At 41.8% G+C, this 13,885-nt stretch overlaps 1 protein-coding gene across 1 annotated transcript; it reads right to left on the bottom strand.

Annotated features, from left to right (window-relative positions):
- Positions 1 to 1,801: 1,801 nt before the first annotated feature.
- vps37c (VPS37C subunit of ESCRT-I) lies at positions 1,802 to 13,413 on the bottom strand. Its single transcript, XM_061053092.1, has 5 exons — positions 12,892 to 13,413; positions 10,046 to 10,155; positions 7,876 to 8,047; positions 7,010 to 7,092; positions 1,802 to 6,681 (listed from the first exon to the last, which is right to left on the bottom strand). Exons 2-5 carry the CDS (start codon positions 10,136 to 10,138, stop codon positions 5,980 to 5,982), a joined length of 1,050 nt encoding a protein of 349 aa, XP_060909075.1. The 5' UTR covers positions 10,139 to 10,155; positions 12,892 to 13,413; the 3' UTR covers positions 1,802 to 5,979.
- Positions 13,414 to 13,885: the final 472 nt, after the last annotated feature.

Genomic DNA, 13,885 nt, shown 5'->3' with positions numbered 1-13,885 from the left:
GTTTTAATACAGGAGGAAAAAAAATACTGTAAATACTAAATACTGTTAATCTAAACAAAAAAAACCACATAACTGCAAATTTTATTACACAACAATTCTTGTTACCAAAGTGTATGTTTACTCCCTTTTAGCATGTTAGTTTAAGCTAAAGTTAAAGACTTTTTTCGTCATACAATTCTTGTTTGAAAGTGGATCTAATAGAAATATCACTTTCAACACGGAAGAGGCCAGGCCACAGAGTGTCCTGATCACCTGCTCTCAGCACTACTGTATGTAAGTTTGGCAGCGGGCCGAGGTCATCGAGACAAGCGCACGTAGCCTTCTACTTTACGGCACTAGATCACACAGCATCCTTCAGTTACTCAGCAGGCAAATGACAAGGAAGAGGACGGTGACAGACGAAGTTAAAAGAGAAAGGGGAGAGTGACGGAGCAAGAAGCAGAGTGTACATCCCTGCAGATATTATTTATAACAGATTGTGACCTAACATTAGGCTGTATCGTTTTCAGTGTCTTCGTTGTCTCATGTTTAGCAGCTTCACCGGGTGCAGAAAGTTATCTAACCCGAGTGGTCTCTCAGGTTTGCATACAGATAAATAAATAAATCCATCTTATTTCAGATTGTCTCTTTCCTCGTCGATCTTCAAGTTATCTTGATAAGTTTGAAAACTTACAAATCTATCTCAACTAGCATGTTATAAATTACCTTCTCCAGTGTAGCCATTTAGCCACGGCCTGTAGACGTCATGGTAACCAGAGGCAGGCAACTGCTTGGAGCCCCAGGCCAGCTGATGAACATCAACCACAGCAGTGGCTTTAAGTTGCAATGACAATAGGAAACCACATCTGACAACACTCACTCATATAATAATAAATGACTGAATGACACTCATCTAGTCCTAAATATGGGGGAGAGAAACTTTAATGAAATAATTTCGGCTAAATGTTTTTGTCAGTGTCAGATTATTTATAAAATACTGAGGATGAACGCTGTTTGGAGGGGCCCCGGTGAATTTATGCCTTGGGCCCTAAAGGTCTCCAGAATCGCCACTGATGGTAACAGTTGAATACACATCAAATACTCCACATGCTAACAGGTTGCAAAAAAACGAGCTGCAGCAGGGTCATGTTTTCTCAAAATCCAGCAATATTTGATTTATCGGCCAATATCTTTCGTAGATCTGTGAAATCTGTAGAGAAAGATATATCAAATTGAATGCGTGGTTGATCCCTAAAATGCCGTTATCAAACACAAAAGATTTACAACGAAGACAAGATGGTCACTCAACTGGAAAGTAAAAAAGAAACAGATTTTCTTGTGACCTAATCGCATTAAGGGCTCCCTCTTAATGAGTTACTTTGTATGTTGAGAGAGTATGAGATCAGGTTGATTGTTGTCTAATATTATAGATACAAAACAAAGTAACAGCGGACACTGCTGCTACATTGATAGACAACTTATTCACCCATTAATTTGACTGTAAAATAGAAGGAGGACTTCTCATAAAAGACCTAAGTGAACACCTTCAGGTCTTTTCAATCGTTTCAGGCCAACAACACACAAAACTGGACTGATGTTTATCTGAACGATGCCTATGAGGCCTTTGTGCATTACTGTTTATTATTTTGCTCTGTGACAAAAAATGGCCCTTTAAAAAAAAAGGTAAGCACTTGGCAAGACACGGATCACAAAAGGAGAAGCACTTCTTAAAATGATCTGCATCTAAAGAAACGCCAATAAAAGCTTAATTTCTATTCAAATAAAGCAGAATTTTTTAAAAAGACGACTCAGAATGTTTAAGTTTAGATCAACTTCAGTTTAATTATTCACAACCCCGGAAAAGAGAAAGAAAAGAAAAGTCTCTTTAACACCCACAGTCATCTTTACCATCATCATCATTATTATTATTATTATTATTATTATTAATATTTATTATAATTCACCCTCTGAATGTTTTAATGCTAAACTCTATTAGAATTCTCTTTGTGCTTCTTCTAAAACACCTCCATCACTACTTCTCCTCCTCCTCAGGTCAGAGCAGCACTCCACACACACACACACATATGATCACCATGCAGGAGTGTGTCACTGTCTGAAAACACACACACACACACACACACACACACACACACACACACCTGTCTGCCTGTGTGTGTGTGTTACAGGTATAGCAGGTGATACAGATGTAAAGATGTCAGCAGCAGGAACAGGTCATCTTTAACTCTTCATGCTCTCCCACAGTGTCCGCACCTCTGCTAGCTATGCTAGCTCTGTTAGCTTCTTTTCAACGAGTCTGACAATCAGGTGAGCTGAAACAGATCAACTTTAATCCAGGTAACAAATAAAAGAAAGATAGAGCTTTTATTCTGTTACCGAAGCAGAGCAGAGAGGTGTGCTGGGATTTGTAGTTCTGACAGAGACTCCTGAACAGACCGTTAAAGAAGGTTATGTTTCCTCTTTATGATTCTGACATGCAGTGTGATGAGTGACAGAGTAAGTCTTTGCTCCTGTTTGCTGTCGGGCGTGTTAAGGCGGTCAAAATGTTCGATACTTTGATTGTTTTTGACACCACGTGTTTCAAAACGACAAATTCTTGTTTAATGATCGATAGTATCAAAAAGCTTTAAAAAAACAAACAAAAAAAAAACTAGATCTATTCCATAAGTCAGGTGCGTAGGAGACAAAGGAGTCCATCCAAAACTTGCTTTCTTAATGCTGGCAACATTTTAGTACGGAAAATGTTGCCAGCATTTTTGTGCAATTTAGACACTTTGCACAAGTTTATCTGTAATTTAAAACAATACATTTCTCAATATTCGTTGCCTAGGACTTCTAACTTTGTTGCCGTGGCATCAAACAGGTATCGATATCATTTGATTTCATCGTAAAGTCTGGATTTAAGGTTTTTTGTTTTTTTTAAGAGAACATTTTAAACATCCTGCTGATGTTTGGAGCTGATCAAACTAAAGTTTCTGACAAAGCTCAGAGACAATGTTTATATAAAACATGATGAGCATGACGAGATGGTTTACCTTTGTGATATTTAAAGTAAGGGAGGAGGATCTATTTTCTCATCAATAAACAGTCTTCATGATTGACTCAGAGCTGATCACCTTCATGTTAACGACACGTCAGACGACTCGTCCTCGCACGCACAGAAAGCTAAGAGTTCAGGTGATCTGTGTCCAGCATCAGTTCATGTTCAGAGAGCGGGGGAGGGGGAGAGGGAGGAAGGGGGTGGATAAGGTGGGACAGGAAGAGGGGCCATTCAGGGTTTCATTCAGACAGACACGCACTAAAAACAGAAACTCACTCTGATTATGCATCTGACCATCTAATCCATAGATATAAATACGTACTGTATGTGCCACCTGGGCGGGAGCTGTTCACAGGGTGGCCATCATGGAGAGGGGTAGCCGTGGCTCCTAATGAATGGAAGTCTAAGACGGCAGGAGGTCTATACACGATTCAAATACTAGCTGAAATGTGAATTTTTTCTTATGCAGATTGTTTTGTTACAAACATCAGACATTTATTTATGATCCCGGATATTTGATTGAATAAAAAAAATGCAGGTTTTCAAATGCTCTCTCTTATCTAAGATTATTGTGATTTCCTTTGTAGAGAATTACTGTACGCCTCATAAGATTACTGAAGTCTCATATAGAGGCAGATATATTAGGCTATTGTAAATGTTTAAAATGATTAAATATAGTTCAGATAATTGAAGTAATACATCTGAGGTGTGATAAGCTACCGCTGTACGGTATTAGACCAAGGCCAAAACTTTGGAAGTTCAATTTTAACGCTAACTTTAAAAGAAACAACAATTTAATGAAATCAAACCAAAAATAAATCGAGAATATGTCTGATATTTTATACTTCTGGAAGTCTTTTGGAAATGTTTTCTTATTTTTCCCTTAGTAAAAACTTTGATATTTGACTCTGTAACTGGTAACTTTTGGTTTTAAACACCCAGACTTGTTTCACAGACAGATCTACATTTTCTATTTATTTTATTTTTCTACGATAAAAGCTATTTGAAAAATGACAAATCTGCTCGTTTTTTCTGAATTGAAGAGATAATTATCCCAGAATTAGGCAACAAGCAAAGTTTGACTGAAAAACATTCAAACCTGTGTTCTCTCAGCCGGGCGGATGCAGCTCAGCTTGCTGCACAGATATTAGGTGATGTATCCTTAATGACTTAATCCAAGTCTGAAACGCCTTCAGGCTGACTACAGCGGACTCAAGTGACAATCCACTTCCTGGTGATTCTATATATAGACCTTGTGATGTATTTGACTTACAGTATATTTATTAAGAACCTCATCTACCCCTCTACATGATGGCGGCCGCATAAACACATCTCACAAGCTTGAAAGTGGTCTCTATCTCCCAGCTCAGAAACCACAAACTCCGTCAACTATCTGCTCACTGCAGAAAATGAGGCTCCCACGTGGTCACCTGACGTCTTTCCCTAGAGCGAGGAATTTATACTCACTTAAAAGAATAACAACACAATACAAGACTATGATGATTAAAGACAGCATTCAGGTGTGTTAAACCAAAAGGGGAGTAAATATCACCTCAAAGTTTATGTTGGATAAAGTGTTTATATCATCCCCTGTTCTCTCTCTCTCTCAGCTGGGTTAATCTCCCTCCTCTATGAACTGTGTCTGGATAAACTTTTCTGCTGCCTCAGCTCCTTGAGGCTGACCAGGTCCCAGTCTGATGACCTGTTAGCACGGATCAGTACCAGGATTTCTCTGATGGACACTGACTACCGATGATTTGTTTCAGCTGTGGAGCTCCTGTCCTTCCGTCTCCACTGAGTGACAGTTTCATTGTATCTAGCAAGTCAGATTTGACTGAGATTGACAATCAACAGGCTGAAAAGATGCTGAAATAACTACGTCATGTTGGGGATTTGTTAGTTCTGTCTTCAACTGGACCCGCAAGTAACTATTAAAATGCTTGTTTGTGTGTGTTTGGTATGACCATTTGTGATGCAACCCAGGATGTCACGTACATTTAAAAATAAATGATTCCTGCACACAGCATCATGATGAATCTGACAACAATTTAGAATTTTTTTTCAGAGTTTGTGTTGTGTCATTGCGTGTCACCTGCGAATCTTACTGACATTTTATAATCTGCCAAATCCTTGAATCTTTCTATCTAACTGAAATGCTATTTTGTTCTGAACACCATTCATACAATATGAGAGGATCAGTCTTTTTAAAAACATCTTTAAGCCACCAAACCAGACTCCACTCATATCAGCCTGGTTTTAAGATCAGGAGGCTGCTCACTCACAGAATCACTGTTCACACCTGCAAACAGCTGATCTGAAACCAGCTGATCTGACCGAGCGCTTGTTTAGCTTCAGTTCGATCCTGAGAGAAACCAGCTGGGGGCGCTAATGAGCCAGAAAACAGCAATCAAGCAATCAGTGCTAGATTAAATTAAATCAAATCAAAGGCTCTTTGGTTGGAACAAACCGAGGGGGGCGGAGGAAGGTGTGTGTGGAGCTGTGCTGCTTCTCTGGCCGTCTGCAGGAGAGAACACCATGACATCACCTGACACCTGAGGGAGTCTGAGTGTGTGTGTGTGGAAGAGCTGAACTCGACAAAACTCGACGTCCAGATTACACTTTAATCATCTGAAACAGGACACACAAACATGCACACACACGCAGATGACAGGGGGAGTGTATGAAGAGCCAGATACGAGTGTAACGCAACAACCTGAGACTATTGTGTGTGTGTGTGTGTGTGTGTGTGAGTGTGTACGTGTACGTGTACGTGTGTGAGTGCATATGTAAGTTGGAGGGGGGGATAGTGCAACAAAGAGAAGTAAAGCGAGAGACCTCTGACTCTGGGGGAGGGGGTAGAAAAGGTAAAAAGACGAGAGGATGGGGAAGTTGGGGGTGGGGGTTGGGGTGGGGGTAGAGAGGAGGTGGAGGGGGCGGGGCTCTCAGGAGTACGGCTGGGGGACCCCGTGCCCCGGTCTGTACAGGGGCCTCCCTGTGGGGGACTGAGAGCTGGAGTAGGCGGGGCCAGTGGGGTAGCTGTAGCCCCCATAGCTGTAGGAGGCGGGGTAGGGGGCAGGGCCGCTCTGGTTGGGAGTGTACTGGCCAAACGCCGAGCCAGGGTGGGGAGCGGGGAAGGAGGGCTGGCTGGGGTAGGGACAGGCGGCTGACGTGGGGGGACCGAAGGCTGGCCGGGGGCCAGAGAAGCCCCCTGCGGGGGTGAAAGGTGAACCGGAACTAGGGTACGGAGGAAACTGTGATGGGGGGTTGGCTGGGCCGGAGCTCGCAGCTGCTGCTGTGGGGTGGTTGGGGGGGCAGATGGGGTAGGGGCTGTAGGGGAGGCCGGCTGTGCCCCCTACAGATGAGGAGGCGGTCTGCTGCGAGGGGTTCTGGGGAGCAGAGCTTGGCTGCTGCTGATGTGTGGTCGTCGATGTTGACGTTGGTTGATTCCAGGCTGAGGGGGCGGGGTCCTGGCTGCCCATTGATGATGTCATGGCGGTTGGAATTCCCTCGCTCCTCTGTCGCAGGATCTCCTGAAGCTTCTCGATCTGAACCCGCCTCCTGTGAGCGAGTGAGCGCAGAGACAGGAAACGCTCCAGGAAGGAGTCCAATGGCAGAGAACCTTCCAGAAACTCATCTGCTAGAGCCTGCACACACACACACACACACACACACACACACACACACACACACACACACACACACACACACACACACACACACACACACACACACACACACACACACACACACACACACACACACACACACACACACACACACACACACACACACACACACACACACACACACACACACACACACACACACACACACACACACACACACACACACACACACACACACACACACAAACACAAACATACAATCACAGTGAGCACATCACATCACTGATACAGAGAGAACATTCGTGTGAGTGAGGGAGTGTGAGTGTGTGTGTTTTACGGTTCTGACCTCTGACTCCTCCTCTGTTTTGCCGCCCTCTGTCTGTAGTCTGGAGAAAAACGCTTCAGGAGACACCTGACCGACCATCCCATCTGAGACAGAGAGAGAGAGAGAGAGACAGAGAGAGAGAGAGAGAGACAGAGAGAGAGACAGAGAGACAGAGAGAGAGCGAGAGAGAGAGAGCGAGAGACAGAGAGAGAGAGAGAGAGAGAGAGAGACACAGAGAGAGCATAATAGAAACTCGCTTGTGTGCAGCACACGACAAACCGGTTGTCACCAGGCTGATTTGTTCACAGACACAGAACATCTATGTCCACAAATCAGAGTCATCACAAAGATGACTGATGTAAATATTTAACAGTCAAATTCCAAAACAGCGTCTAGCAGCTTCTGTGTGTTATTTTTTTCTTTTGAAAGTATCATGTTGCTTCCTGCAACTATAAAGAAAGAAGGATTGAGGTTTTACTGTGACCGCAGCTCGATGTCTCCCTCAGGTGGTGATCTGCTCACTGTTGCTTTGTTTTGTTTATAAATGTATATTTGTTTTTGGCTCATGCCGTCTATAGAAAACACTCTGTGCCTCTAGGTTTAAAGTGTGGTACAAAGACATGATAACCCCTGACCCCCCCTTTAGTAAACATTGAGTCTATTTCTGAGGCCACGAGCTCTTCACTTCACCCAGAATGAGTTTATAACGTGGCAGTCAGAGCTGAATGTTCCTGACTCTGATCAATCAGCTTGAAGACCACTCACTTTTCTTTCTTCGAGTCAGACTGCAGGACTAACTTATTTGATGTGACATTTTGAAAGACACACAGACAGCTCAGAGGTCACCTGACACCCCCCCCCCCCCCCCCCCCCCCCCGCCCCCATACCTCTGAGTGAGCAGTTTTGTCTGTAGTTTTCTCTGATGACCTCCAACTGTGAGTATCTCTCCACTAGCAGCTCCTTCTGAGTCTCCAGACGAGGCCTCATGTCAAGGTTCTGTTCAGCCAGGCTGCGGTTTGACGCCAGAGCCATCTCTCTCTCCAGCTGGATGTTCTGGATCTGAAACGCACACAAATAAAATATAATTTAGTGATTTAGGGCACACTCACACTAGGCCCGTACCAGTTTACCTTGTCCCCAGTCCAGTGTTTCCCCTACCATTATATTAGGGGGGCGGCCCCCACTTCCTCTGTATCAAAAAACAGGCATGAGGAGAGGAAAGAGACAATGCACACTGTTCAAATTACACAAAAACATCAGCAACGTTTAAGTACAGAGATATTTTGTAGCTATATTGTTTGACTATTAACAGAATAATAAAGGTCTGATATCGTGACAATGCTCTATGTTCTACTCTAAATTCCCCACACTTGTTATTGTCACATGATCATTTATCTTCTTTTATGCGCTAAGCGATATTAACCAGTGAAACCAAAATGTTCTATTTATGTGATACTGTAAAACCTGTGATATAAGTCTCACCTGCATATACAGTAAGTCTGTTTTTGAGGGTCTCACAGAGTGAAAAAAGGTTTAAACTGTCTTCCTGTGTGATGATTTTAATTGAGTTCATCAAAGTTTGTGTGCAGCTGTGTACAGTAGCTCTTTCAGTACCATCTGTTTTCACCATGTTGAGTTTGTAATCCTGCTAGCTACCTGTAGGCTAGTTGAGCTCTCAGCCTAGATAACATTAGTAGTAGTGAAGTACAGACGCACATCCTGTGAGTCTCTCTGCCCACCTCCTCTGGTCACTTGCTGTCTTTAATTGAGGAGTCTTTTCAAACCATCACCCCACAAGCTTTACTTACTGAACAGTATACCACCATTTTCTTTATATGCAGGATTTGAATCTCTCTCAAAGATGGTAAAAAAGACACCACACTGGTCTGCATCGAATAGGGGCACATTTTCAGTTTTCAGGGTGATGGAGGCGGCTGGCTGCACATGCGGTCATAATGGTGCATGTCTCAGTCTTTTATACGGGTATGTTTGTCTCACCGAGATAAAGGCCACAACCCACTTTTAGATGACAATAAAAGGTTATTAAAAGTGTGTCTTATACACTGAGTTTTACAGTGTGTATTGTTGTGCCCTTCTCTTGTTGTCTAGTTTTTCTGTGGTCGAGTTGTTTTCCTGTTTGACTTGTCTGACCAGAACGTTATCCGCTCTGACACCGTGTTTCTAGTCAACACCGTCCTGTGATCTTTGTCCTGTTTTACCTACTTCTTTCTCCTTCTCTCTCAATAATCAAAGCCCAAGAAGACCAGTGTTCTGTGGGATATTTCATTGTTTTTTGTTGTTCAATACGATTTAAGGATGGCTGCTTGAGTTGATCTTATTTCACAGATAGGTGAGAGAAGCCAGGTCCTTTGTATTTTCTTTAATAAGATAAATGTTTTATTGCAGCTACAATACAGTTTATTTATGATTCAATGTCGTCCTCAGGCCTCCCTTTTATGTCCACCCCACCTGACTGCCCCTCTGTTGTATTTGAACAGCTGGAAGATTTTTAAAGATCATATTTCTTTGGTTTATAATCTTTTAAACATTAAACAGCAGAGCTTGCCCAGTCTATGTTGGTTGTATGCAGTGGTGCCTGAAGAAGTGGGTATACTCTTAATTTTTCCCCGAATGATTTTTTTCAGTGTCCCGTCCAGCGGAGGATAAACGGCCTCTGTTACAAACAGTGACATAAGACTCCTCTTATATTTAGTAAGTGTGTGCTAGGCAATTAGAGACGGAGTGGAGAGTGTCATCACTTCACCATCCTAGGAATTGCAGCATCCTACTGACTATGGTCAATCAATTATTGGTGTGAATCAGAGGAGATATAGAAGTGGTTATACCCTATGGAGGCTGCAAAATAAGTGGGCATACCCCGCATACCTGCGTACACCCTGCACTACACCAGTGGCTGTAAGTTAGTGTCCTTGTCCTCAGACACTTACCTGGCTGTGACAGTGTCAGAGATAGATTAACTAGCCGGAGTTAGTGTAATCACTCGAGCCCTCACCGCCTCTCAGGCAGCCAAACAGAAAGCAAGCCTTGTTTTTTTACCTCGTCAGACTCCAGAGCCATAGACTCCACCCTCTCTGGCGTGTCCAGGAGCTCCTGCAGCTCTGATTGGCTCAGGTCCTGGAGCTTCTCCATTTGATTTGCCAGGATGGCTGTGCGTCATGAAAAAAAAACAGGAAACGAGAGTAAAAAAACACAATATTTGGAAACAGAAAGTGGACAGTATAAGGCCTGACTTCTGTTTTTAAATGTTAAAAAAAACAACAGCATACAAAATAGTCACTATCGTTGTCAAAATTGACAAAACCTTTATACTATGAAATGATACAAAGGGTTTAAAATGATACGATCTCTGTTATTTTAATGATTGATAGTAGTCGAAAAAAATGTCTGAACCTTTAAAAAAAAAAAACTCACATTGGTCATATTTTTAACCAAAATCTGTTGTGAAAGAGACAGCACTATCTAAATTGCACAAAATCACTGGCAAAGTTTTGAGGAGGGAGGAGCTGGACAGGAGCTCTTCTCCAGCGACTGCCTCTTTTCCAAAAATTGCCCCCTTTTTTTTGCAACTTAGAGTGCAGGAGTTTTTGGTAATTACATTTTTTGGTAATTTAAAACAAGAAATTACCCAATGTTGGGTGTCTTTGACTTCTGTTTTTGTGCCGTGGTATTAAAGAGGTATCAATATAATTTGATATTAACTACTACCAAGAAGTTTCTGCTATCACGTCAACCCGATAAGGTACTAAGAACTCAGGAGACACATCTAGGCTAAACAAACCGAGTCCCCACCCAGTATTTAATTTTTTAACAGAGATGTATCAATACCTCACAACAACAACAAAAAGTGTTTACAAATAAGGACAATTTAAATCAATTTGACAAAAATATATATAGAAATACTCTTTTTGACCAGCGGAGGGAGCTACATATATCTAATTGATTTAGGATTTGTAAAGAAAATGTTTTACTTTAAGCAAGTTTAAGACATCATGATTAAAAAGTTTTACTTTTCTAAAGACACATAAAATTATCATTTGCATTTTTATTGTGGGAGTTCAAACCAAAGAATTGTATTTGTTCAAACTAAAAGTTGAAGTTGAGCAGAGTTCATAAATCTCAACAAATTCAAAATCTTTAAAAATAATTGCAATAAATTCAGCAGCGCCGAGATCGAAAAGCGACACCTGGCACATGTCACGACACATGGATATGCCACTATGTGAACAGCGGCATATCACTGTTATGCCACGACATATGGATGTTCCCGTGCCCTGCCGGTAGGGGGCCAGCGCCTTGTACCACTCATATTTTACTAAAGAATCGCCAATCTTCCACCACCACCATGTTTCATGTGTACATTGTTCCCATTGGACTTGCTTGACGACATTTACTGCCGTGTAGATGTGTACCTTTTTTTCCTTTATTGACAACGTGAATGCGTATTAATTTTGGACGTTTATATTGTGGTGTGTACATGTTTACTAAGCTGAACCTTTTTATTTTCTGGTATCTCTGTGATGACGGTAAATTTGTTTCATGTACATTTCGTTTCCAATGTTGCCAAAAAGCTCTTAGGAGAGCCAATCCCAGTTAAGGTTAGCGTAGCCACCGTTGCCAGTCAGAGTAATCGATAGCAGAGATGGGCTACTTTTTATGGCTTACATGATGGCGTCAACACAGCATAAACCTTTTTACTGACATGTGTATGACTGGTGTAGATGTTGGACTGCATATTGATAACACATTACATAGTTTCACCGTACGTTCTATTGACCGCTATCACAAAATGTACATGAAACAACTTTATGGTGGTTGTGGTGGAAGATTGGCGATTCTGGAGTAAAATACGAGTGGTACAAGGCACTGGCCCCCTGCCGGCAAGTCACTGGAGCTTCCATGTGCCGTGGCATAACAGCGATATGCAGCTGTTCTCGAAGTGGCATATCCATGTGCCGCTTTTCAATCTCGGCGTCATTCTATTGAATTGTAAAGCCAGTAACTTGAGTTTAGTGTATCGTTACATCCAATCATTGTCACATTACCAGATTTTAAACTTTGATACGACCCTAGTGAAAAACAACAACATATCAATAACTGTGTTATACAACGGAAACAAAAATAGTTCAGTCTTTAGGGCCTGTGTCCTCGTGGCTGTGGGCTCGGGAGTGTTTTTGCGCTGAAAATCAAAGCGCTGTACTTGATCTTGTCTTTATGACAATAGTCTCTTCACAACGGCCGCTGTATGACTGTTACTGTTTTTACTTTATGTTTCATTTTTGATATATTTTATTCCCTTTCACAACGAGAATCAAAAGGAGGATGCTTGCCCTCCTAATTTGTCTGGATAATGATCTTAACACTGAGGACGGTTCTGTTATCACAGCTCTGATCAGATACTGAGCAAGGAGGATGTGATCTACTGTAATTGGCTGGTTGGACACTTAATATTGGGTAATTTATTGTTTTTGATAACCAGAAATGGCAGACAGACACCTGCACGCTGTCTACAGTATACAAAAACATTGGCATGGTTCCAACATTGGCATTGTTTTTGTAAATTAGACAGTGCTCTCCCTCTCTCTCTCTCTGTCCGTGTTTAAAATGTGAATGAAGGTCTGACGTTGTTTTAAAGCTTCAGTACTTTTCGATGATTAAAATAACAGAGATTGTATCGTTTAAAAAACACGATGTGGAAAAGTATGAGACATTTTGACAACCTTAGTATAGAGACCTTCATGTGAGTGAATGTAGGCCACAAACACAACTACCAGTTACACACACACACACACACACACACACACACACACACACATATACACACACATACATATACACACACACACACACACACACGTTAAACAGTATTAAGAGCTGATACTCACACGATGCTAGCAAACCAGACTGACACTGAGTACAGGTGACATCCAACACCTGAGATTTCTCTTGACAGCTGACGTGACACGTCCTCACGATCTCACACAGTCACCGACCCGAAACCCCGCACCGTGTGTTTATTTAACCGGTCAGCTAGCTAGCTGCTCGGTCGATGTCCTGCCGTTTCCGCGTTTGAACGATCCGGTGACAACAACAGTCGGTATGATGGCAATGTCAGACACTCAGCAGCAACCCGTCAACTTCGAGGGAAGCCCAGCGATCAGGCGGCCAAAAACCGGAGCCCTGAACGAGTCTGCTCGGTCCTGGTGATCGATATGTGACGGCTCCGTGTTATAAATGCGTTAACTGTTAGAATCTAGCGACTACAGCCAGGTAAAGGTGCGAGGAAACGACAAAATTATCGCTAAAAATAGCAAAGTTTCACTCTACACAGACAGGAACCGCCGCCATTTTATGGAAGAATTCAAGTGCGGTGGTTTGCAGGGGGGTGTCGGACCAAACTAAAATATTCAGACACAGCAGATCAAGTCGGAAAAAATACGTTTAAAATGTGTTTTAAATTCAAAATATGCTTTTTAGTACATTGAACTCCTACTTTGTAGTTAAAGTGCATAAAATAAGTTATTTTATAATTATATTTACTTTAAAACTTCATTTGGCTGTGTACTCGCAGTTATATTGTATAGTTTCTGCTTATAATATGTCTACACTCATGCACTTTAACTTATGTCAATACTGTCCATTTACAACTCTGTTTTTTGCACACTTACATTTAATCTTTCATATTTAATTTACAACCATTTACAACTCTGTTCTTGCACATTTACATTTAATCTTTCATATTTAATTTACTACCATTTACGACTCTGTTCTTGCACATTTACATTTAATCTTCCATATTTAATCTTCCTATTTAAGACGAGTAATGCTTAGTTAAATCCTGGTTGTATATATTCACATTCTTAGTTCTGATATTTTTTG

This window comes from Labrus mixtus, chromosome 2, assembly GCF_963584025.1.
Source record: "Labrus mixtus chromosome 2, fLabMix1.1, whole genome shotgun sequence".
NCBI lineage: Eukaryota > Metazoa > Chordata > Actinopteri > Labriformes > Labridae > Labrus > Labrus mixtus.
Note: the sequence above shows the minus strand (reverse complement) of the source record. Positions and strands in the feature narration are given on the sequence as shown.